The 22961-nt window shown below is 41.1% G+C and overlaps 1 protein-coding gene across 1 annotated transcript in view; it reads right to left on the bottom strand.

Moving 5' to 3' along the window:
• Positions 1–22961, bottom strand: part of Itga1 (integrin subunit alpha 1) — a 146499-nt gene that overhangs the window by 39919 nt on the left and 83619 nt on the right. The window contains exons 8-13 of the mRNA XM_041663215.1: positions 20556–20706; positions 14080–14245; positions 10153–10226; positions 9165–9309; positions 2797–2939; positions 406–549 (exon numbers count right to left, since the gene is read on the bottom strand). Coding sequence (XP_041519149.1) covers positions 406–549; positions 2797–2939; positions 9165–9309; positions 10153–10226; positions 14080–14245; positions 20556–20706 — 823 coding nt within the window. The remainder of the gene's footprint in view (positions 1–405; positions 550–2796; positions 2940–9164; positions 9310–10152; positions 10227–14079; positions 14246–20555; positions 20707–22961) is intronic.

Here is a 22961-nt window from a genome sequence, read left to right as displayed (position 1 = left end):
GGCTTGGTACCGTTGTCTATCACTGTGGTATATGTGTAAGTCTCCAACCTACGCAGGCTCTTGAATAGGTTTATGAGCAGGATTATGTACTAGGTGAGTGACATTTGCATTTGCCATATTTTTCCTGTATATTCCAGTTTTTACAAAAGGACCAAACAAAACTGGGTAGTAACAACAAAAGCAAACAAAAAGCGTATTTCATATTTTCAAGCAAAACGTAATTAAGGTCTGAAAGTAGTTTTCTAGGATTCTAAATGTTCCTTTTCAAACTGTGAAGTTGACTGGGACTTGCAAACTTAGATCTTTTTCTCCCCTCAAGCAAATGAAAGTTAGTCCAGCTGCATTAGTAGGAACTGAAGGGAAGGGTCTTTCTGGATTCACCAATCTCAAATGCTGTTATGTTACCTGGTTCACAGCGTAGACATACACTTTGCCCTGTTCCTCTTTCTCTGTCCCCATGTACATGGGAGCCCCGACGAGAAGCAGGTCAGTATAAGAATCTTTGTCAATGTCAATCGTTGTCAAGACGCTACCAAAGTAGGAGCCGATCTAGGACACAAGATAGAAGAAGCGGGGATGAAATCACAGAAGCTACCATGCTCACTATAAACGACACTTGGTTTTCATCCTTGCAAGTTTCTTTCTGTCCTTTCATCTCCTAAATTTTGTCCTGCACTGAAGGTCAGGCCTGTATTCGTCTTTGGATTCTCTAAGGCTAGATGGAGATGCTTCCCCAGTGTGTTCGCTGTGCACTGACCATCTCCTTTGCCAGGCTGGATATGAATGAGATGATGCATTTTATAAAGCTCTTTTGGTGATCCTTTAAGGTACAACTGCACAGACATTTGAAAAGTTTATAATTTGAACTAATACATTTTAAAAAGCCAAAAAAAAAGAAAATTCCCCAAGTCCTTACACTGTTGGGTATTCGTTTCTAGAGTCACTGGTCCTCGGCAGCTCAGAGTGAGTTCATGAACTTCTGAGGTCCACGGTTTCCCAACTTCCTCAGTCTTATTCCCAGCAGCTTTGGTCATTAGACTTTGTGTTGTCACAGGAAACATGTCTAAGTATAATAATTAATGTTCTCTAATTACCCCAACTCAAGAATGGTTTACCTTGTAATCATGGAACAAGCTTTTTGAAAGAATCTCAGGCTTAGAACAGAAATTATTATTATTTATTTAAATTGCATCCATGACATCACCTTTTACTTGCCATAAGAATGTTTGTTTCATATTTTTATATTCCCTTATACTTGCAGACAGCTTCAGAATGGCAACGGACTTCAGTTGTCAACAACAACAACAAATAGCATTTTCTAATTCTTCGGCTTGACTTAGCGCCGACTTACACCACTGTCCCTCTTCCCTTTCCATTTCATAATGTTGATAAACCATTTCAGGTGGTTCGAATGTCATCTTGAGCTACAGTGACAGCTGTTTTATTGTTGATGACTTTCTGGATGGATATATGGCTAAATTAATAGAATCCTTTCACCTGAACATGAGGAACTACCTCTGCCGTATTCTGGGATGCCTCAGGAGTCTACTGAGGACAGCCTTCCTGCCCTGCTGAGCCATGCTGATGTGGGTGAAAATATCCTTGAATAGGATGCTGCATTGAGGCTGGGTGGAATTGGAAGAAAGCTCTTTGTATATAATGTGGCTTCTCAGACTATGGTGGCCCAAACAGAGCCTCTTTGAGCTATGGCTATGCTACCATAAAGGACACTGTTCCTCTGGGGCTCAGGACTTTAACACTAGGGTCACTTTTAGACCTCTTCAGTGTGACTCCTGATACCTGGCTGCAGGTTATGAAGGCATAAGGAGGAAGGTCGATTTCGGATCTGCCTGCCAAGGAGTGAGCAGAACATCCTTGCATGTGGCAGAATGGAGTTAATGAACACTCATTCTGGAATGCTTGGGAAACCCACACAACCATGAGAAGAAAAAAGACAAAAGTTACTCAAATTATTGTTCAAAACTAAACACTGAGTAGCACAGTCACACATATTTTTCAGTCTAATGCACTAAAATTATTAACATTTGCCTACTGTATGTGCAGTTTCCTAAACAACTTTTAGTATTTAAGGATATTTTAAAGAATTTTCCAATTTTATATGTTGCATACAATTTCCCGTTCCCTACAGTATGACCTGATGCGCTGAATTGGACGCTTAAATGTTGACATAGTTTTAAGTCTTTCCCCTTGATCTTCCCATCTATTTCCCATCTTTCCTTTTAGAGCCAGCACAAAGTTTATCCCTTATGGGTTTCCAGTACCAATCATAACTTAAGGCCACTTTTCTTCTTGTGAATGCTCCATGCAACCGCCCTCTCATAATTCTTAATATTTTAGATCTTAGTATTTCTCGTATAGTTTGAATAAAAACTAAGAGCCGGGCGATGGTGGTGCACACCTTTAATCCCAGCACTTGGGAGGCAGAGGCAGGCAGGCGGATCTCTGTGAGTTCGAGACCAGCCTGGTCTACAGAGCTAGTTCCAGGACAGGCTCCAAAGCCACAGAGAAACCTTGTCTTAAAAAACAAACAAACAAACAAACAAACAACAACAAAAAAAAACTGCAGGCGACACCTAATATACGTACATAGCTACCTCTTCCTCATTCCAGCTGTTGCGTTTATGACATCTAAGTTATGACTACTTTACACCCCTCCAAAGAATCAAATAGAAAGCATTCTACGCAATGGGTTTTGAATAATTGGGATTTTAAAATTCAAGGTCAAAAGTCACAGAGGACATACAAACGACACAGAACAATCTATTTCCAGTTTACCTGCTCTCCCCTGAGTGTCTGGAGAATTTTGACTTTCCCATCCTCCATCTTGTAGATGACGACCTGGCCCGTGTGATTGTACCGAGGCTGTCCAGCGATGTAGAGCACGTCTCCAGGGAGCGTGGCAGAGTTCACTGTGTAACCTGACCAAAGAGACATCCCAGAGTGTACCTGGACCCTCAGAGTCCTAGGTAATACAGCATGACTTACTTTAGATGGTTAGTTAGTCTAATCATTTGTGTATTTTCTTGCATTTTGTGCTGGTGAGAAGCCTTTACTGTGCTCCCTGTTTCTCTCACTGCTGATGGCTCTAAAATGCTGGTTTTCCCCAAACCGAATCTTTCATTGTTTACAGATGCAAGTGATACTACAAAAGAGATGATGGAAAAAGGGGAGAAGGTTTCTCCATGCAAGTGTGCACAGTCGTGCACACTCATGCCCACCTTAAAGCCCTCCGGCCACCATGTTGGAGCAAATCAATTATATTTTATTTAGATCAGTGGTTCTCAAACTGTGGGGTGTAATCTCTTTGGGGTGGAATTACTCTTTTACAGGAACTGCCTAAGATCTCTAGAAAACATAGCTATGATTCCTAACAGTATCAAAATTACAATTGTGCAGTGGCAATGAAATAGTTTTATGGTTGGGGGGTCACCACATGAGGAACCGTATTAAAGAGTTGCATCATCAGGAAGGCTGAGAAGCACTGCTTTAGAAGCTGCACTATCAACACTCATAGTTTAATATATTCAGGATGACAGAAAGTATAATCTGCTCCTGCATTGCTAACCAAATTTCTACACTGCAAATTGAAATGGATGAAGGTTGTTTATATTGTATTATAGAGGTATCGCCTTTACTTCCTGGCCATTTGCTGACGGGATAATGGAATTTGGGTATTTTTTTTTATTGTTGTTATTTTTTTTTGTCTGTTCTAAAAATTTTTGCTCTATAACTTTTTTCCTTTTTTGGATATTTTTTACAATAAGTTTAAAATAATAGATTTCTGGATCAATTTCCCTCATTCTTACAATGTGAGGTGAGTTGCTTCCATAACATCCAGACTAGGGTTATTCTATGAACTGCTGTATGGGAGCAGTTTCGTTTCATTACAGCTTCCCAGGTATTATATGTGAGTACTATGATTTTATAGATGTGGATATTTGCATGACTGTAAGTTATCTAACAACAGTTCAATGCTGTAATTTTTAACTTTTTTTAATTAAAACTGAGGGTTTTCCCCCACATATCTACTCATCTCACTTTCTCCATGCTCTATAAAATGTGATTTTTTTTTGTATCTGCTTTTACTTTCATCTGCATGCATTGTTTTATGTTGACTTTTCTCATGAGCCGTGCAACTTTCTTCCTATTTTCCTTTCTCTCCCAGGCCACCTCCACTTAAGGTTTAAGCAGACCTCGTTCCAGTTCAGTCAGCATCGTCCTGTTATGGCAGAGCGAGCTCACGCGTGCATCAGTCTGATCACAGGCTCTGTGCTCTCATGCTCGCATCACAGCTGCCTTTGTTGATTTAGCTCAGTAACCAGGGATCGCATGGATAACTTTCAAGTTTGCCATTACCTTATATATTTTTATACAGGTGCAGCAAAATTTCCGCACCCTTGTTGGGCATTTACCCTTTAGAGGCCTTGGGCCCACTTATAAGTCTGTCACTGCGGAGATGGAAGGACCCACAGTACAATAGTAAAGTCACTATTCAGATATGTGGTGGCTTTTCAGGTATTCATAGCCTGGATGGCCTGGGGAGTTTCTCAGATGTTATTATTAAAATGAATACGATGTCTTGAATATCTTGATATGCATGATTTTTGAGGGGAGTTCTGGCTCAAATGCATAATGAAGAGATCACCCTTGGCCAGCTAGGAAAAGAGTTTGCATTGTGGCTTTAAGTCAGATTATTATTATTTTTGAAGGATAAGAGTTTTGTATTTTGTATCTGTATAGAATGGAGCTAAATCAGTGGGTAACTTGCACTACACATAGTGTTGATCTCTGCAGAAGGAAGCAATGTTTTAATAGCCGGAAGAGGTTTGTTACTGGAGAAGACAAGGGTAGTTCAGAAGTGAGCCACAGAGAGCCACTTCCAGCTGTGAGAGAGATCATATATTTTTTTTTAATATTTATTTATTTATTATGTATACAATATTCTGTCTGTGTGTATGTCTGCAGGCTAGAAGAGGGCAACAGACCTCATTCCAGATGGTTGTGAGCCACCATGTGGTTGCCGGGAATTGAACTCAGGACCTTTGGAAGAGCAGGCAATGCTCTTAACCACTGAGCCATCTCTCCAGCCCGAGAGATCATATTTTTAATTTAAGTAGTACCTATTTTACTATAAGTTAAATAATTCTACTTTTGTACAAGTGATATGTGTATATAAATGCTAAAGGAACAAAATCTGTCAGGTATATTATCCTTTGTGAATTCTTTCCATCTGTTTTCATACCTTCAACTTTCTTTATGAAGGATGAGTTTTGTCTTGCTTTGTACCTCCTTGACAGAAGCAAGAGCTGTGGTAATGGAATAGGAATGTATGACTTATCTTCATATCGTGCCTTTACCTTACGTCTTGCTCCTTTCGAGTTTGTCAGGCGTGATGAGAACACAGTATGGATGAATTAGGGAAAGTGTGGATGAGGGTGACAGAGAGGACAGATTAACCCACATTCTCACCACCAAACCCAGACTCAACAGGCTAAGTACACACTGAGACAGGTTAGGGGGGTGATAAGAAGATGGGTGGGAGACTCTGTCCTGGAAGCCACACGTATGCTTCTTTTCACACTGCCTCCTTTGCATTGATAAACACATATATTTCCAAAGTGGGTGGGCCTCTCAGCTTGCTCCCTCCCGAAGATTTCATATGGCCTCTCTAGCTGTCTTTCGCCCAGATTTCTGAGCAGTGAACTGAGTTTCTTAGTAATTTTACAATATCCACAATGAAATATTTGAAACCCTTATTTCAGATTTGAAAAAAATCATTTGAGGATGGGTTAGTGGAAGCATATGAAAGATATCTTACACCTAGTAGACACCTGTAGGTAAATGTCTTATAGCTTAACGTTTGACTAAAGTGATAAAATGAACAAAAAAGACATTAGTATACTACAGATAGCATACGCAAATTCCTTCCTTTCCTCAGCATAGAGGACCCATCAATATGTGCATCTATTTACACAGATGTACGTGGTCAACTAGTAATTTTTCCAGTTTCATTAAGTTGTGAATGATTAGAGGGGTGGATAAAGAAGTAAAGCTATTTTAATGTTTTCTTATGTGCAACGCATCTTTAAATTTTAAATCATTTAAGCATGCATTAATCAACACTAACTCAAAGTGTAGGGTAATAATAGATTTAGGACTTTGATTGAAAGAATTAGATCACAGAATCCTAACCCGGAATTCCAAAATACTGCACTGTGCAATTAACAATTAGAATAAGTGAGTATGGGAAGAGTAGAGACGACCACGCCGAGCACATTTGGGCTCCGCATTCAGTCTTCAGCTGTCAGAATATTTAATAGGAAGAGGATCAGTGCTAGAAATTGTAATATTCCACAAACCTGTGTTAGTTTTCTGCTGATGCTATAACAGATTAGTATAAACTGACTAGCTTACAACATCATTCCAAATGCCTTATTTTGCGATTCTGTAAGCCAGAAGTCCTACATAGCTCTTTCTCTCTCTGGACTATAGTGAGAGGCAGGTGGGGCTATGCTCCTTTCTGAAGACTGTAGAGAAAACACACTTCTTTGTTCTTTGTGACCTAGAGCTGACATGTGTTCCCACCTCCTCCTTTATTGCCAACACCACTGTATCTCTCCGATCATCTCCTACAAATATATCTCCCTCTAAACACATCTAAGAAAGATTTTTCTATTTCATCATTTGGTTTGTATTAGCCTATAGCAGTGTGTACTGGCTGGTTGTGTGTGTCAACTTGACACAAGCTAGACTCATCAAAGAGGAAGGAGCCTCAATTGAGGAAATGTCTCCATGAGATTCAGCTGTAAGGCATTTTCTCAATTAGTGATCCATGGGGGAGGGCCCAGCACATGGTGGCTGGTGGTACTGGGTTCTATAAGAAAGCAGGTTGAGCAAGTCAGAGGAAGTGAGTCAATAAACAGCTCCCCTCCATGGCCTCTGCGTCAGCTCCTGCCACCAGGATCCTGCGCTCTTTAAGTTCCTGTCCTGACTTCCTTTGGTGGTGAACAACAATGTGGATGTGTAAGATGAATAAATTCTTTCCTCCCCAACTCTCTTTTGGTCATGGTGTTTTGCCACAGCAATAGAAACCCTAAGACACAATAGATCTAAGAATGATGTATCTCAGGCTCCTTCATATAGTTACAGGTGGAAGTTCTTTTGGCCTCATAAAATCACACATTAATAGGTCCAGGCATTAAGGCCAAGACATTGGATTTGATTTTGTTAGTTTTTTGTTTTGTTTTGTGTAGGGTCCTAAAGTGAACTTCTGGCAATGTAGAATGATCCTTCCTGTGTTTCTGCAAACACATGATTATAGGAATTATAATAATTTACATTTACAAATCCATCCAACACGTGATGATAAATGTTCTGTAACTGTTCTATCTAGGACAGAAAGAAGCTTCAGGTTAAATTGCCTTTTGATTCCAATGTCTTTCACATATAACAATGCCCAGAATCTTCGGTTATAAAGAACTTCGCAAGCTGTGTGAGCTAGGCCCCCACCACTGTCTATCAGTTCTCCGTCTTAGCCCATAGCACACCAAGAGAGATTGCTTGTTTCTTCACTGTTTCCCATCCAAAACAATGCCTGTATCGCTCTGCCTTATCCATTTTGCCATTTTTAATTTGCCTAATATTTCTGGTACAACATAGATACTCTGTATTTGTGGGTGCTTTCCCATTCACCCTAGAGTCAGGTATTTTGCTACAGGGAAATGAATACTAGTGTGAGCTTCAGGGGACCTGACTGGCACGTCGGAGCTGCTCCAGATAACTGGGGCACAATCGCTTTGTCCTCTGATGATCAATTTAGAAAACATATTGAGCGTTTCTCTCACTACTAAAGCTCAGCATGAAGCGTGAGCTCAAGCCTGGCAGCATGGACCACACATCTTCATCTGTTTCGCACACACAGTACTTCCTGCTCCAGCTTCCAGTCACTTAGGGATTTGGAGGAAGGTGAAGCATTTCCACGTCTGTCTTCTCTAAACCATCTTTACTCTAAATCCTTTTTGTCATTAGGGCTTTGAGTTGTTTGATTCTGTTTGTTTCTGGGAAGAGGAGGAGAGGTGATGACTTCTGTGAGGAAGAAGATGGGAGCTTCGTTTATGCCCCTTGTTGGGTAGTAGGCTTTGTGATACCTCTTCTGCTGTGTCAACAGAGACCCCAACTCCCAAGTCCTGCCACCTCTGCAGCTGGAACACGTGCTCTGAGTAAGAAGAGATGTGGAGGCACCCAGAAAGACTTGGCGCTTCCTCATAAAACAGAAAGAAATTAGGATTTAGGAAGGAAAGGACTTGCTTCGAGGGTAGAAAGCTCCTTGAAAGAACACAGTGATGGTAAAAAGGGGATAGTGCAAGACCAAGGTGTTTCCTTTATCACTGTCCCCTAACACTGAGAACAATGGCAGGGCAAAAGAAGACCTAAAGACCAGTGTGTTAAGGGAGGACAGGGGAACAGTATCAGGAGGGTCCTTCCCATTTTAGATTAGGCCTCCTACCTGTTTCCTGTGCCCTCACAATGATGAGAGGACCCTCACTTTTCCCTCCCCCCACAGCTGGTTCTGAACCTGGTACAGATAGTGACATCATACATGCACCCCATCTTCTTGTTGTGGCAAGTGTTCAGACTCCAACAAACTTCTGAGCTTAAGTGCTACATTGTACTGAATGTGAATAGAAGAAGCTATAGAAATGGAATAGAATAGACTCAAAGAAGAAGCTGTATGGTAAAACAATTGAAAATTCTCTTTCACAATGAGAACCTGTAGAAAGAAATTGAGGATAAATATTATGTATGCCATGTCAAGGTTTTTTTAGCCTCGTTTTCTGTCAGCAGATCCAAAGGTCTTTTGGTTTTAAAGGAAATATTGGACGCAGAAGGCACTCTTAGACAGCCCACATCGGCTAACACTGCTCCTTACACTGGACACACCTCAGCAGGCACTGAGCTGATGCCCCAGCTTCTGTCACCTTGAGAAGTCAAGGCTCCTCAGAAGTCTGAAAGCTTCCCTAGGTCTTTCAAAACATCTTTAAAGCAATCTTATTACATGGTTTATAACTACAGACACAGGAGAAAACAATGCTAGAGAGAACAGTCTTTTGAAGAAGCTTCTAGCAGTTGTATCCAAGCCTTACCTAAATAAGAAGCAAGAGGTTCGTTCATTTTGGTGGGCTCAGTTTGAAAGGTGGTGTTCTGAGGGATGACAATCTGGTTAGCCTTCTGCATGACTACCGTTCCATTCCAGTCATAGGCTCCCACTGCTCCAAGCATGACCCAGTCCTAATGTGTGAGTTCAGAAAACAGTAAAATGGCATTAGCAAACCCTTATGTTGCATTGACAGTATGATAGGAATGGTTTGAAGCGCTTTATTTAAATTCATTCATATAGTCCTCAAAATAACTTTCTTTACAAGAACCCAACATTACAATCCCTATTTTAATCCCTGTGGTGGTGGGCCACACCTTTTATTCTAGAATCCTGGAGACAGAAGCAGGCGGGTCTATAGAGGGAGTCCCAGGACAGCCAGAGCTACACAGAGAAACCTTGTCTTGAAAAAAAAAAAAAGCAAGCAAACAAGCAATCAAACAAACAAATGAAAATCCCAACATTAACCAAAAAGGAAGCTGAGGGCCACTATGTAACTTCCACATTGAAATGTTGATAGACCTATATAATGACAGTGATGTCTTCTTTTCTTGCCTTTCTTTCTGTAATTCTGGACACACACATGTGCACACACACAAAATCACATCTTAGTCTTCTAAGGAATGTTAGCATGACCAATGACTAATGAATACCTTAACACTGAGAAAAAGATTCTCCATTTTACACCAATGTCTTATGTATTTCATCTCATTAGATGCAGAGTTACATTCAGCACAGCTCAGACTGTATGGTTCATAACAATTAATAGTTCATAAGTATTAACTGATAAAATATAGGAACTGTGGGAAGTATTCTCCTAATAAGAAGCTCAGAGATGCCATTTTCCCATTTGCAGTGTGCAGAGCTGGCCTCACCGTAAACTTCAGAGCAATCTTACTCCGTCGATGGCTGGGCATGGCCTGGAGGGAGCCAAGTGTGCAGGAAAGGTGTTCCTTCCCTGGGCATGACCCACATACCTGTGAATAATGAGCACTGAAGCCAGTCTGAGACATTTCCATCTCGAATGAAGCTGCTGACTGGTCAGCTGTAGCTATAATGTAGGAAAGATAACACACACAATAAGTGACTAGCAATGTCATTTAGGCTGCAATTGATCTGCTGAACACAGAACTGCTGGAATCCGGGGACCTGCCAAGCCGAACTATGGAAGGTTTAGGGCACTATCAGCCATGTACTTCTCAATCAAAACTCTTGGGCAGGGCTCAGTAGAAGACAGAGGTTAGTGGAAGGATCTCCTCTCCCATTCTTACTCATTGGCTTCCCACCCTTGCTGAGGGGATGCTGATCTGCTTGCTTTCAGTGAGTTTAAATGGTCTTAAAAATAAGTTAAAAAATAACATATAATTTTAACCAAGTCAGCCTGACTATCTTTTCTACACTGTAGTTGCCTGTGTTTCCTTGGTGCATTGGAAAGTTGAATTACTGCAGTAGGAGTCTACTGTCTTGTCTGCTGGATCTAGGAGCCCTATCAGAGCTCATTTGATACTCTACAAGGCTGAAAAATACTTCACCCAACTATATAAAAAGACTCCCTACTCATTAGTCCCATCTCCCTTTGAGGCCATGCACCCTCTTTAGGAGATACTGTCTGAGAGAGCTGAAGGATGTGGGTACCATTCACGTTAGGAGGTGACTCCTTCATGTAGCTCCCATCTGTGTCCCACCCAAGTCTCTAGTTTTAAAGAAACTTTCTATCTTAAAAACACCACCTTTAAAGCTCATTGCTAAAGTCCAGACAGATTAGAGCATTGTATGGAGTTGTGTTCTTCTCAAAATATTTACAGGTCAGAAGCCACAGTTTCCTGGGGGACCTGTGGGGATGTTGATCTACCCACTTCCAGGGAGTTACTGGTTTACTTGGTCTTAAAAATAAGCTAAAAATAACATAAAATTTTGGTCAAGTCAGCCAGACTGTCAATGGATTCAAGAGAATCATTAAATTTATGAACTCAAACATGTTTATTTATTTACTGGAATAAAGCTATAAAAATGCATCTGTGATTGAATTTTTATAGGGCTAGATTAAATGTGACAACCAATCAAGAACCTGAATGAATGATTTAAATCCCTCATACAGATTTCCCTTTAAATGACCAAGATGCATTTTACCTTAAATTAAAGTGTGTTTTTGATACATAGCTATTTAAGCTACTTCCATGCTTACTTGGCCAGACTCACAGCAAGGACGTGTTAGTAGACACCAGAATCCCCAGCCTCTGCTGCTGTGTTTTTGGCTGAGAAACGAGGAAGATACTGCCTGGCCTTCTGCATGCTGCATTAGCATCATGGGAATATCCTGGCCATAATCCCACTGGCCAAATTTCCCACTTTCAGCCTGTCCCTGGCTGGCTTATGGGGAGTAAACCAACTGCTCTGACCCTTGCCCTGCTTCTGGTTAGGAATGTGAGCATTTTCCCTGAAGCTGATAAGAAAGGGAGATTCATACCTTTCCCTGATCTAGTTAGTCAACTCCTGCGCATGCTTGACTCACTAGGTGGCTTGCTCTTGTCAAACCAGACTTCCATAACTGTTGTTATTTGCCATCTAGAATACGTATTGACAGGAAATGGAGATTTTCTAAACAACAGGGGAGAGAGCCTTTTGTGATCTCGTTATGAAAATACTGGGAGGGAATACACTGGAAGCCCTGCTGTGTGACGTCAGCACCAAGGAAGCTGAAGCAAGAGGGGCAGCAGGGCCAGTGAAACTTCACCTTGAACACAAAAACAGAAACAGAAACCAGACCCAGAAACAAAAGAGACAGCTCACATGACTTTAGCCTGTGTTAAGATGTAGAAAGATATTCTAATCTTTGGAGAGTTTTATAAAATGATTTCATATTTAAATATAGAGATTTCTGGAAGCATTTGGACATTCTAGTAAGGAACTTCAACTGTGATTTGGTTAGGTTATAACGAATCTTAAAATACCATTTCAGGCGAAATGAACCACAAACCTTACAATGTAGGTCACATTCAGCCAACTCTAGGTTATATTTGCCTGCTGACCTAGAGAATATTTAGAAATGGCACTTCCTATGTTTAACTGACTAGTGTAATAGTAACTTAAAAAAACAACTCTTACAAGTAGTATTATACAGGTTATATTAAAAATCCATATGTGTACACATATACATATAAACATGTAATAACATTAATAAATAAAAGGCCATGAATTTGAAGGAGAGTGAAGAGGGTTATGAGGGAGCTTTTGAGGGAGGAATGGAGAGAGGAGTGTTGTAGTTATATTATTGTCTCAAAAACAAACAAACAAACAAAAAACAAGCAAAAAACCCAGTCCTTTATGCCCTTTCTGATTCTTTCTTGGTCTGTGTTATTAAAAGAAAGAAGTGCACAGTAATTTAGAAGACCATCCATATTAAATCTAGGCAGGCATGGCCTCCCCTATTGATAAATAACGTTTTGTCTCAATGGCTATTGAAAGACCAAAGCCGTGTAACAGTGACTTGGACTTAGAACACAGAACAGCTGAGCCATTCAGAAATGGCTGGGAGTATAGACTGGTAAAGGCTCAAGGGTTCTGTCTCTAAAGGCATTGGAGATAAAGGGAGCCAGAGAAATCCTTCTGCTTGGGACGCCAGTCCTTGTCATCCTCGGAGTAAAACAAGCTCCTGAGCAACTGACTATGACTCAGATTGAAAGCAATAAGGTGACACCGTCATTGAAAGAGGACATTATGAGAGCAGGAAGAGGTGAGGGCAGCAGAGTGCCCTGTAAATAATAGCACAATCATGAGACCTACTGAGAGTGGCTTTGTTTTTATGTGCATGAATATGTGTGTCCTGAGTTGCGAAGCAAAACTTTTGCTACCAGGTGCTACTCAGGAAATATTGCAAACAGTTGCTTTACATCATTTTCTTGAACTGGAGATATAAGGAAAGCTGTAGAGCAGTTGTCCAGCATATGTCAGGGCCTGCGCTTAGTCCTCAGCCCTCAGCATATACACACACACACAACACACACGCGTGCACATTTTTCTTGTTTACTGGATAGTCACTTGAAATTGTCTACCCTTTTTAAAGTCATGCCTCATCCTCAGATTCTCTCTGTTTGTTATTAACAGGTTCTGTGAGGGATCACAGGATAGAGTTTTTGACAATTATACAAGTGACACTTTCATAGTGCCCCCTTAAAGACAGTCGGTGGAATGGGGATGCCCCAGAAGGGCAAAAGAATTCTCTGTGGTTTCTCTGGAGCCTGAGTTCTGAGTCTGAGTTTCCAGACCTTGAAAAATCTAAAGAAGACTTTACCAGTCAGAGGACATTAGCTCAAAGGAATTTGTTCCCGGACACCTCCCACTGAAGGGACTAGCATTGTTCTACAGCTTCACTAGACAGTTACCACTCAAAAAGTCAAAGAAAAATTTTCAAAGAGGTGGCATGGATAGACAACCATAGCAAATGAAGTTTCGCTACCAAAGGACTTGAGGCAAAACTCCATGGAGATCTTTAACAAATTACAGTGGAAATGAACAAAGAAATGATTGGGTCAGAACATTCTCCTAGCAGAAAAGACAGATGGAAGACAAAAGTTGAGTCCATGGGTCTCTGTTCTAAACTTGTGCCACGGAAAAGGAATAAAGCGTGCTCATGCTGGGCCATTTGGGTTCTTGCATATGCCTCTGCTGACCCCTGTGGTCATCAGCTCTCCCAGGCATCAGCACAGTCTAACAAATACTGTGTCTAGCCATCACGGCTGTCTGTAAAGTAGTTCCAGGACAGATTCATAGGACAGAGACTTGCTCACTGATGGTTATTGCACGATGAAAATAGGTTAGTAATGTGTTGAGAAGAATACCCCAAACCCGTAACGTTAAGATTGAATTTTAGAAGGGACATTCCAGATCAGGAGAGACAGTCATACCTTCCAAGGCAAATATCCTTTCTCCCAGAGCTTTGACAATGGTGACCAGGGCCAACTCATCGGAGACATTGAAGAAGTGCTTTTCAGTGGGCTCGCTTGCGATAGATTTTATTTCCTCCACAAATTTCTCAGTGCTTAAGTTCCCTCGGTTATAGTGGCCAAGGATCTAAGGCACAACAAAAATGGCAAGAACATATTTTAACTCTTATATGTTAATGTATTTCAAGCATATATTCAGTAAACAAGAGCATTCAGGATATCTCATGCCGGTATAATGTTATGTACTCATGGGAATCTTTATGGAAGAGAGGCTTTCTGAGTACATGGTTTTGCTCATATGGACTCGTGTGAATATTTAGGTTATTTTTCATTATGTGTGTGTGCATGTGCTTGTGTCAGTGGGTGTGTATGTGTGTGCACCTGAGTACAGATTCTCTTGGAGGTTGAGGGATGATGTCATCCTAGAGCTAGAGTTCCTGGCAGTTGTGAGCTGCCTAATACGAATGTTGAGGAACAGACTTGAGTCCTCTACAAAAGTAGTACCTGATATCAACCACCGAACATCCCCCCACCCATATACACTGATTCTTAGAACCATGGGTGAGGCAGGAAAACAGTCTTTCTTTTCCTGCACTCCTGTGTCTCTGTGTAACAGCTATAGCTTTAAAATCATCTGACCATTGAAAAGACATGATAACTTTCTATATAATTGAGATACATTTGCAGCTACTGACATGGCCATCTTCTGGCAGAGCAACCAACAAGGGAGTTATGGAAGTGTTTTATATGTTTTCACATATATATACATACATACATGCATATATATATTATACATGTATGCGTACACATGTGCATGCCTGCATTTTTTCTTAGACACCTGTGAAAGTTCTGCATATATATTCCGGCATGAAGCATTTTACACTTCTTTCATTTTTCTATGAGAAGTTTTAAATTTTCATGAAGTCATGCTAATCATGTTTCTTCTTTAAGATATGTACAATTTTACCTGGTTAGTACTGGTGTGAAAATGTCTATGTTTATGAAATTATGTAAATCTTAACCTAAAGATTCCTAATACAAAGATATGTCCTAACTTGTTATTTTAAAATATATAGCAATGTGGGAATAGGAAAAAGGTCCAAATACTATATTATCTTTTAAATCTGTTTATAATATTGTATATTTCCATCTTTGATTAGCCCACATATATTTAACGACTTTTTCTTTTATAATAAAAATGTTAGTGTTGTAATGAAGCATGTTTAATTTTTATTTTATTACAAGTGACACTTTAAGGTTACTAGTTCTTGCTTTTAAAAATTCAAGTATCCTTTATTATACTATCACAAATTGAGAACAACTTATATATCTGTAAATAATGATGCAAAAAATGAGGTCTAAGATGGTAGGCTAAAAAATGATATTTTGGTTAAGCTATATAGATAAATACCTTAAAAATGAGAACTCAAGTTACTATTTCATAGTTCTTCTTTTGTCCTATGACAGAATTATTGTTTCACAGGATAAATGGTGGTTGAGAGCAACAACTTAATCACCCTGATGCACACTATTAATGTAAGAATTTGAGTCGTATCTGTTCCAATCAGCAGGCTCATGGAGGCTTCCTGTGATGAGCTTGCCCCTTTCCTGGGAGAGCTTCAGTGACCATCACTGAAGAAATGTCACATTTCCACACTGTGGGACATCAAGCCCACTCGCTTCTCTTCACTCTCAAGACCCCAACAATCCAGTCCATCCCAGCTCCTTCCCATATTAAATGCACTTATAATAAACGACATATGAACATCTGAGAAGGAGCCCCCTTTGGGGAATCATGTGTTTAGGGAACCTGCATACCACTTAGGCTCTGTTTGACTTCTGTTTTTAAGCTCACTCTACGATACCCAGACTTTTGGTAAAATGGTCTAGGCTGGAACTTCACAAATTATTTCAGAAAACAAAACCTAGATTCCCGGATATTGTGATGAAAAGTCAGGGCTGAACTCTCTAAGCGTTTAGCCTCGGAACAGAGACCACCGGGACTGTCTTGAAGGCCAGCTGTGTGATGGAGGAGAAGAATCAGTGAAGAAGGCAGCGGAGAGATGTCAGACAGAGAAGGAAAACCAAGCTCATGCTTGCAGAGCATTGAACAAAGACCCTGTCTCGTTTAAGAAAAAGCTGTCAGGATGCCTTTCTTAGAGCTGGATATCTCATTGAATCTGGTCGCAGGAGACAATCTACAAGCTCCAAAAGAGCCACACCCCTGCGTTTCCTGCCGAACATGGTAAGGCTACTTTTTTCTTTTTTCATTTTGATAACCTACGTGTTTCTCTTAGATTCATTCAAATTCTGAATTATGTGGATTCCTCTGAGTCCCCCACTGACTTACTTAACTTATTCTACAGATCTTGTGACATCCTGGGACAATAAATCATCCTTGCACTGTTACCTAGCATGTTCTAGAATAACTATTGGATCAACATATTAACTCCCATTTTATTTAAAATTGATAAAATTCAAAATATATGCAAAACAAACATAACAGCTGAGAATTTTGGGCTGTGTGTGGTTGAAGCTGCTAGATGTGAAGTGTATGTTATCAGACATTTAGGGGTAACTGTACAGGAGGAAGATAAGTAGATTTAACAAAATAGGAAAAATACCCACAGGACAGATTTAAAGAGCAAGAATAAAGCAGAAAAGTACAATACATGAGAAAATACTCAGAGCTGCAGAGTTTCTGGGATTCCTATACAGGCTTAAACCACCCAACTAATATCACAGATGAAAACAATAACAGAAACCTATTGGCATCTTTTATCCAAGGGTTTGGTAGCTTGTAAAATGTTTTCTTTGAGAAAAAACAAGAAGTTAAATAATACACCTAATTTTAAAAATACATCTCAAATATGTTGAACATAAGCGTTTGAATTCTGGTAACATTTACCTGAAAGTCAGAACTGAAATCTCCTTAAAGCAAATGTATCAAAGTAAAATATGTACTGTATTTATGTGCAACATCATGTCTTTTATTTGACAATATAAATATACTTATTGATGTCTCATTTATGTTTGAGCACATTTCTCAACCATTACAAACTAAGAGCAGGATATGCCTATCTAATATTCTTCATTGACAGAAATAAAAGACTGAAAGCCAACTCATGGCTTCTCAAAACATGAAATTTTAACAGGAAATATTTGAAGTTTTAAAACATGGAACTTAAATTACCAATATTTAATCCTCTTGGGGACCTGTTTCCTGTCAAACCACATTTCTGTATTGTTCAGGGTCAAAGAGTAGGGAAAAGAAAAAAATAGAAGGAACAGTCCAGACAATGACTGAGACAGGGGGACAGTCCAGACAATGACTGAGACAGGGGGACAGGCCAGACAATGACTGAGACAGGGGGACAGGCCAGACAATGACTGAGACAGGGGGACAGGCCAGACAATGACTGAGACAGGGGGACAGGCCAGACAATGACTGAGACAGGGGGACAGGCCAGACAATGACTGAGACAGGGGGACAGGCCAGACAATGACTGAGACAGGGGGACAGGCCAGACAATGACTGAGACAGGGGGACAGGCCAGACAATGACTGAGACAGGGGGACAGGCCAGACAATGACTGAGACAGGGGGACAGGCCAGACAATGACTGAGACAGGGGGACAGGCCAGACAATGACTGAGACAGGGGGACAGGCCAGACAATGACTGAGACAGGGGGACAGGCCAGACAATGACTGAGACAGGGGGACAGGCCAGACAATGACTGAGACAGGGGGACAGGCCAGACAATGACTGAGACAGGGGGACAGGCCAGACAATGACTGAGACAGGGGGACAGGCCAGACAATGACTGAGACAGGGGGACAGGCCAGACAATGACTGAGACAGGGGGACAGGCCAGACAATGACTGAGACAGGGGGACAGGCCAGACAATGACTGAGACAGGGGGACAGGCCAGACAATGACTGAGACAGGGGGACAGGCCAGACAATGACTGAGACAGGGGGACAGGCCAGACAATGACTGAGACAGGGGGACAGGCCAGACAATGACTGAGACAGGGGGACAGGCCAGACAATGACTGAGACAGGGGGACAGGCCAGACAATGACTGAGACAGGGGGACAGGCCAGACAATGACTGAGACAGGGGGACAGGCCAGACAATGACTGAGACAGGGGGACAGGCCAGACAATGACTGAGACAGGGGGACAGGCCAGACAATGACTGAGACAGGGGGACAGGCCAGACAATGACTGAGACAGGGGGACAGGCCAGACAATGACTGAGACAGGGGGACAGGCCAGACAATGACTGAGACAGGGGGACAGGCCAGACAATGACTGAGACAGGGGGACAGGCCAGACAATGACTGAGACAGGGGGACAGGCCAGACAATGACTGAGACAGGGGGACAGGCCAGACAATAGCTAAGATAGAAGAGTAGTTGACACAATAATTGAGACAGGTTTTTATTCATGTGAATATGGGCAGCATGAGTAGGTCCTATGAGATTCCTGAAGTCTGTCTGTGTTATTGCTCAAATGAGGAAAAGTAATACAAGTGTCTTGTTTTCTAGTTTGGTCTCAAATAATACCTTTTTAAAAAACACGAAGTAGGAAAAGTAACAAATAATTATGGTTAAATGACATTTTCTTGTTTTTTACTTTTATAGAGTTCAAGAGCAGTTTGATAATAACACACTGGTGAAATGGAAAGCACAAGAATATATGGTTCTCCATGAAGATGAATAGGATGTTGAAATCTCCTTTGATGCTGAGATGAGAGAGACAAATAGGACTCCCAGTAGGCAAAACTGTTTAAGACAAGGAAAAACTAACTATGTCGTCAGACATGCTACAAAACACAGAGTTCACTTAAAGTGGTGTGCTGTTTTTGTCTTTCCAGTAAAACTTCTCCTAGTGCTGGGTGTGTGTGTGTGTGTGTGTGTGTGTGTGTGTGTGTTTGCGTGTGTCGCACTGAGTATAAAGTGTTTCCACAAGGGAGACAAGCAATCTATGGTTGAACTACATCCTCAGCACCAATACTGTTAATTCTGATGATAGCTGATACTGTTTGTGGCCTGTATCCACAGTACTTACAATGCCAACTGGTCCTCAGGGGGAAGCAAAAAAAAAAAAAATAAAAAGAAAAGAAAAACTGAGATCATCTCTGATACTCAGATGTCTGGAATGAGTGAGCAAGCTCTGGCTTTCTACACTGACAAAAGGGACCGGCTGTAGGCTTAATGTCACTCGTTATTTAGATATTTTCCTGAGTGACCATTTGAAACTATTCTCAACCATGAAATCAAAATGCTTACATTTTCACAGCAGAAGGGGTAATAAAGAATTTGAGAATAGTTAGCAAATGGAAAGTTATAAAAATAACAACAGAGAATGAGAGAAACAATTAGATGTTCAGTGAAGTTTTTTATATTTTATACACCAAATAAAATAAGAAAATGTTTCAGTCAGGTTTTATCACTTTATAACCAAGCCACCTTGTTTATAAAATGTGCGCCTTGGCCCTTGGGAGCCGTGCATCACATCCTTGGCCCTGGAGAGCCGTGCATCATATCCTGGAACGTTTTTCTGTGCCTAAACCCCATCTTCCACTTCTTTCATCATCCATGCCTTTGAAAGAAAGGCAGATTCATTGACTGGATGTTGAAAACGAAAGCAGCTAATATTTGATTACCGTTTGTGAAGAGTTCAGGGCTTGGGAATCTTTTCTCCTGAGTTCAAAACAAATCAATTGAATCAATTTTAGTGAATGAAAGAACAATTGATTTCAGAGAAGAGAGTAGCCTCCCCCTAGACTGTGGGTGGGACTATGAGGTGGAAGCTGGAAGGAAGTGCCAGATGTTGTCCCTGGGGCGATTCCCTGAAGGGTTCTGAGCAAAGAGGAAACCTTTTATCTCTAAACGCTAGGTTCTTATTAGCTCACTGTGGTGGCTTCCTTGGAAGGATCAGAGAGAAAGACAATTTTTATCGTGTGCCTCACTGGCCACTGTCGTCACTGATTCTTCGTGTGTTGAAAGAGAATGACTGACAGAAATAACATAATCTTTTGACGAAAGATTACCCTGAAGCCCAGTGTATTAGAACTTGTTCACTTGTCCCAGAGATGATATACAGGAATAAAGCCTGTACAAAAGTGTTTCTGGCCCTGAAACACAGTGTTCTCTGTCCTTTCCCACACCCAGCCTTCCTTCCCTTCTGTTTCACACACCTGGAAAACGGGACAGCTTGGGCAGCAGAAGCAGACAGATAAATAGGGCTTCGGAAACATAATGATTGGCTTGCTAGTAGGTGCTTATAGAAGGCATCTTCTGATTCTGGCTTCTCAAACCTCAGGAAGAATTATTAACTGAGAAGCCATCTTTCTTGCCCAGTATATGATGTCTGTCTCATGACAGACACGGTGAGTTTACACACCCTTTGCTGGTGAGGTACTTACAGCTATGGAAAATCGCTGAATGCTCTCATCCTCGCAGTCCTGGATGACCTGCTTCAGTCGGTAGTTGTCGTGTGATTCTCCATCAGTCACTATGACCATGACCTTTTTAACGCCCCTCCTGGCACCCCGAGCTTCAGTGAATGCCTCTTTCCTGAAAGGAACACAGACCAAAGGGAGGCTGATCAAACTCAGCCCAGAGTCAAGCAACATGAAAAGCCCTACAAAAATACATTAACTCTGCGTAGTCTGGCACTTCCCTCCGAGATGACTGTGGACTCCGCTGTCAGAGGCAAGCGACACCATGACCCCACTTGCAATGGTTCCACAGAATCACACATGATGAGGACTGTACTACCACTCACCAAATATGCCCGTATAAAGCACAGGTGCATACCTTCTTTGGATGCTGCATTATAGGGATGTCGTGACTGATGGCATTGTGGGAAAGAATACTCATGTCTATGGTCAGAAAGTGAAGCTTGGATGGTGGAGACCACAGAAAGAGGAACAAAGTTTTCCTCTTCTTCGCTTACCTTCAGTAAGAACCAGGTTGCGTCAGGCCAGCATAGCTCAACTTACATGATTTCTCCTAGTGACCATCAATAGACTCCCGACTCGGTCCCACATTAAATCCTTACTTGTCCTTATATTAAAAGCTGAGCCAAACGTCACTCAACTGCAACAACCCCCTGCAATGGTTCCCATCTCAAAGAACTGCATGAATAACTTTTCTTTAGCGTGTACTTATGACACAGATTTTCTGATTTCTTTAAATGCTTAAACAAAGGTGAAGACAGATATCAAAGGCTAAGTTTTAAGAAGTTTAGACATAAATATTCTATGGGATTTAGTCCATTTTGCAATTCTAATTCCTTCGTGGATCGCCCAGAACTTCTGATTCTCTGGAAGATCAAGGTCCTAACTGAACTTAATGAAGATCGGCAGAAGGAGATGGTTACAAGTCATTTTCTTAGAGAAATTCTGGATGCTCTGAAACCAGAGCTGACTTTATATAACAGGAGAGCAGCCAGTCACAGACCCGCAGAGTCCACCCTTCACATCTCGAGTCCATTCCTTAAGGAGGTAGCATGTCTAAAACACCAACATCTGACGTCCTTTCTGAGAAGGAAGCAGCAGCTTCCTCCCCACTGGCCTTTAGTATCTCAGGAAAGCCACTTAATTTGAGATAGGAGAATTCAGGATTTCTGAGTAATTAAATAACTTAAACCTAGTTACAGGGATGAAAAAGAAGGGAGCATCCACAACGATTATGAGCTGAAGTGAATGAATTCACTGAAAATGAAGATAACAGATGCCAAAACATTCAAAACATTTTTTTGTAACGGGCTTCCCTTAAAAGGCATAAAACGCAATCAAAACTGTGCTTACACATGCAAAATTAATGTGTGAGAAGAAAAGCGCTGCACTATCATTACAGTCTCTTTGTGTAACTCCAAACTGAATAGATTGTCTGCAGATAGACCATGAGCGAAGTGTGGGCAACCCCATATAAGGCGATGGTATTTCAAGTAGCATTTATACAGGAGTGGAAAGCAGCTACGATGATTCTTCCATTAGTTACAAAGATAAATATTCATTCTTAAGCTTTTGCCTTTGGAAAATGCACAACTCTTTACAGGCTCAGAGCTTTCAAAGCAAGCTTTGACGTCTTTGAACTTGCGTTCACATTCAGTCAGCTACTGAGGGCACTTTCAGAATACCTACACATGTGCATGCCTTGTGCTGGCTGATACACATGCCTATAAGGAGATAAACGCCCAGTTACCACAGCTGTTTGTGGATGGTTTTGTGTGTGTGTGAACACATGTGTGTGTGTTCCCATAAAATTGGAACCGTGTGCCTTTGTGGCATTTATGAATGCCGTTAGCTTCGTTGGGAATCAGCTCTCACAGGCAGGTAGAGTGTGACCATAGTAAATTCCCTTTGCAAAATCAGCTAGGAGTCCAGAGGTGTAAACTACCAAACAGAATTATTCTTAAGATGAATCAGAACACGTAGGAAGCTTCTTGTGGACTAGGTTTTGCTTGGGAGTTTGCTAGGCTTGATAAGAAGGACAGAAGGAAGAGCTGTAACAAAGAACTGAATGAGACTGGAGAAAATACAGGAAATACAGTTCTCTGCATTTGTAAAAGAGAAAAGTTTGAAGGTTCTTATAAAACAGAATTAATCACAGAGTGATAAGCAGGAGGCACACAAGGCATCACAGATGATGGAGACATCTCAATTTTTAAAATGGCTGTGATGAGATTATTTTTGATAAGGCAACAATTAATTTGGCTTCTTAAAAATTCTTCTATGAGGAATTGGTCAATAGCCCAGTCACTAAAGTTCTGACCTTTTAAACACGAGGACCAAGTTCGGTCTTCAGAACCCATGTAATAAGAA

This window comes from Microtus oregoni, unplaced genomic scaffold (genome assembly GCF_018167655.1).
Source record: "Microtus oregoni isolate MIOR12 unplaced genomic scaffold, Mior012 000014F_ref0000157, whole genome shotgun sequence".
Classification (NCBI taxonomy): domain Eukaryota; kingdom Metazoa; phylum Chordata; class Mammalia; order Rodentia; family Cricetidae; genus Microtus; species Microtus oregoni.
The sequence above is the reverse complement of the archived record's forward strand: the minus strand, read 5'-3'. Positions and strand labels throughout refer to the sequence as shown.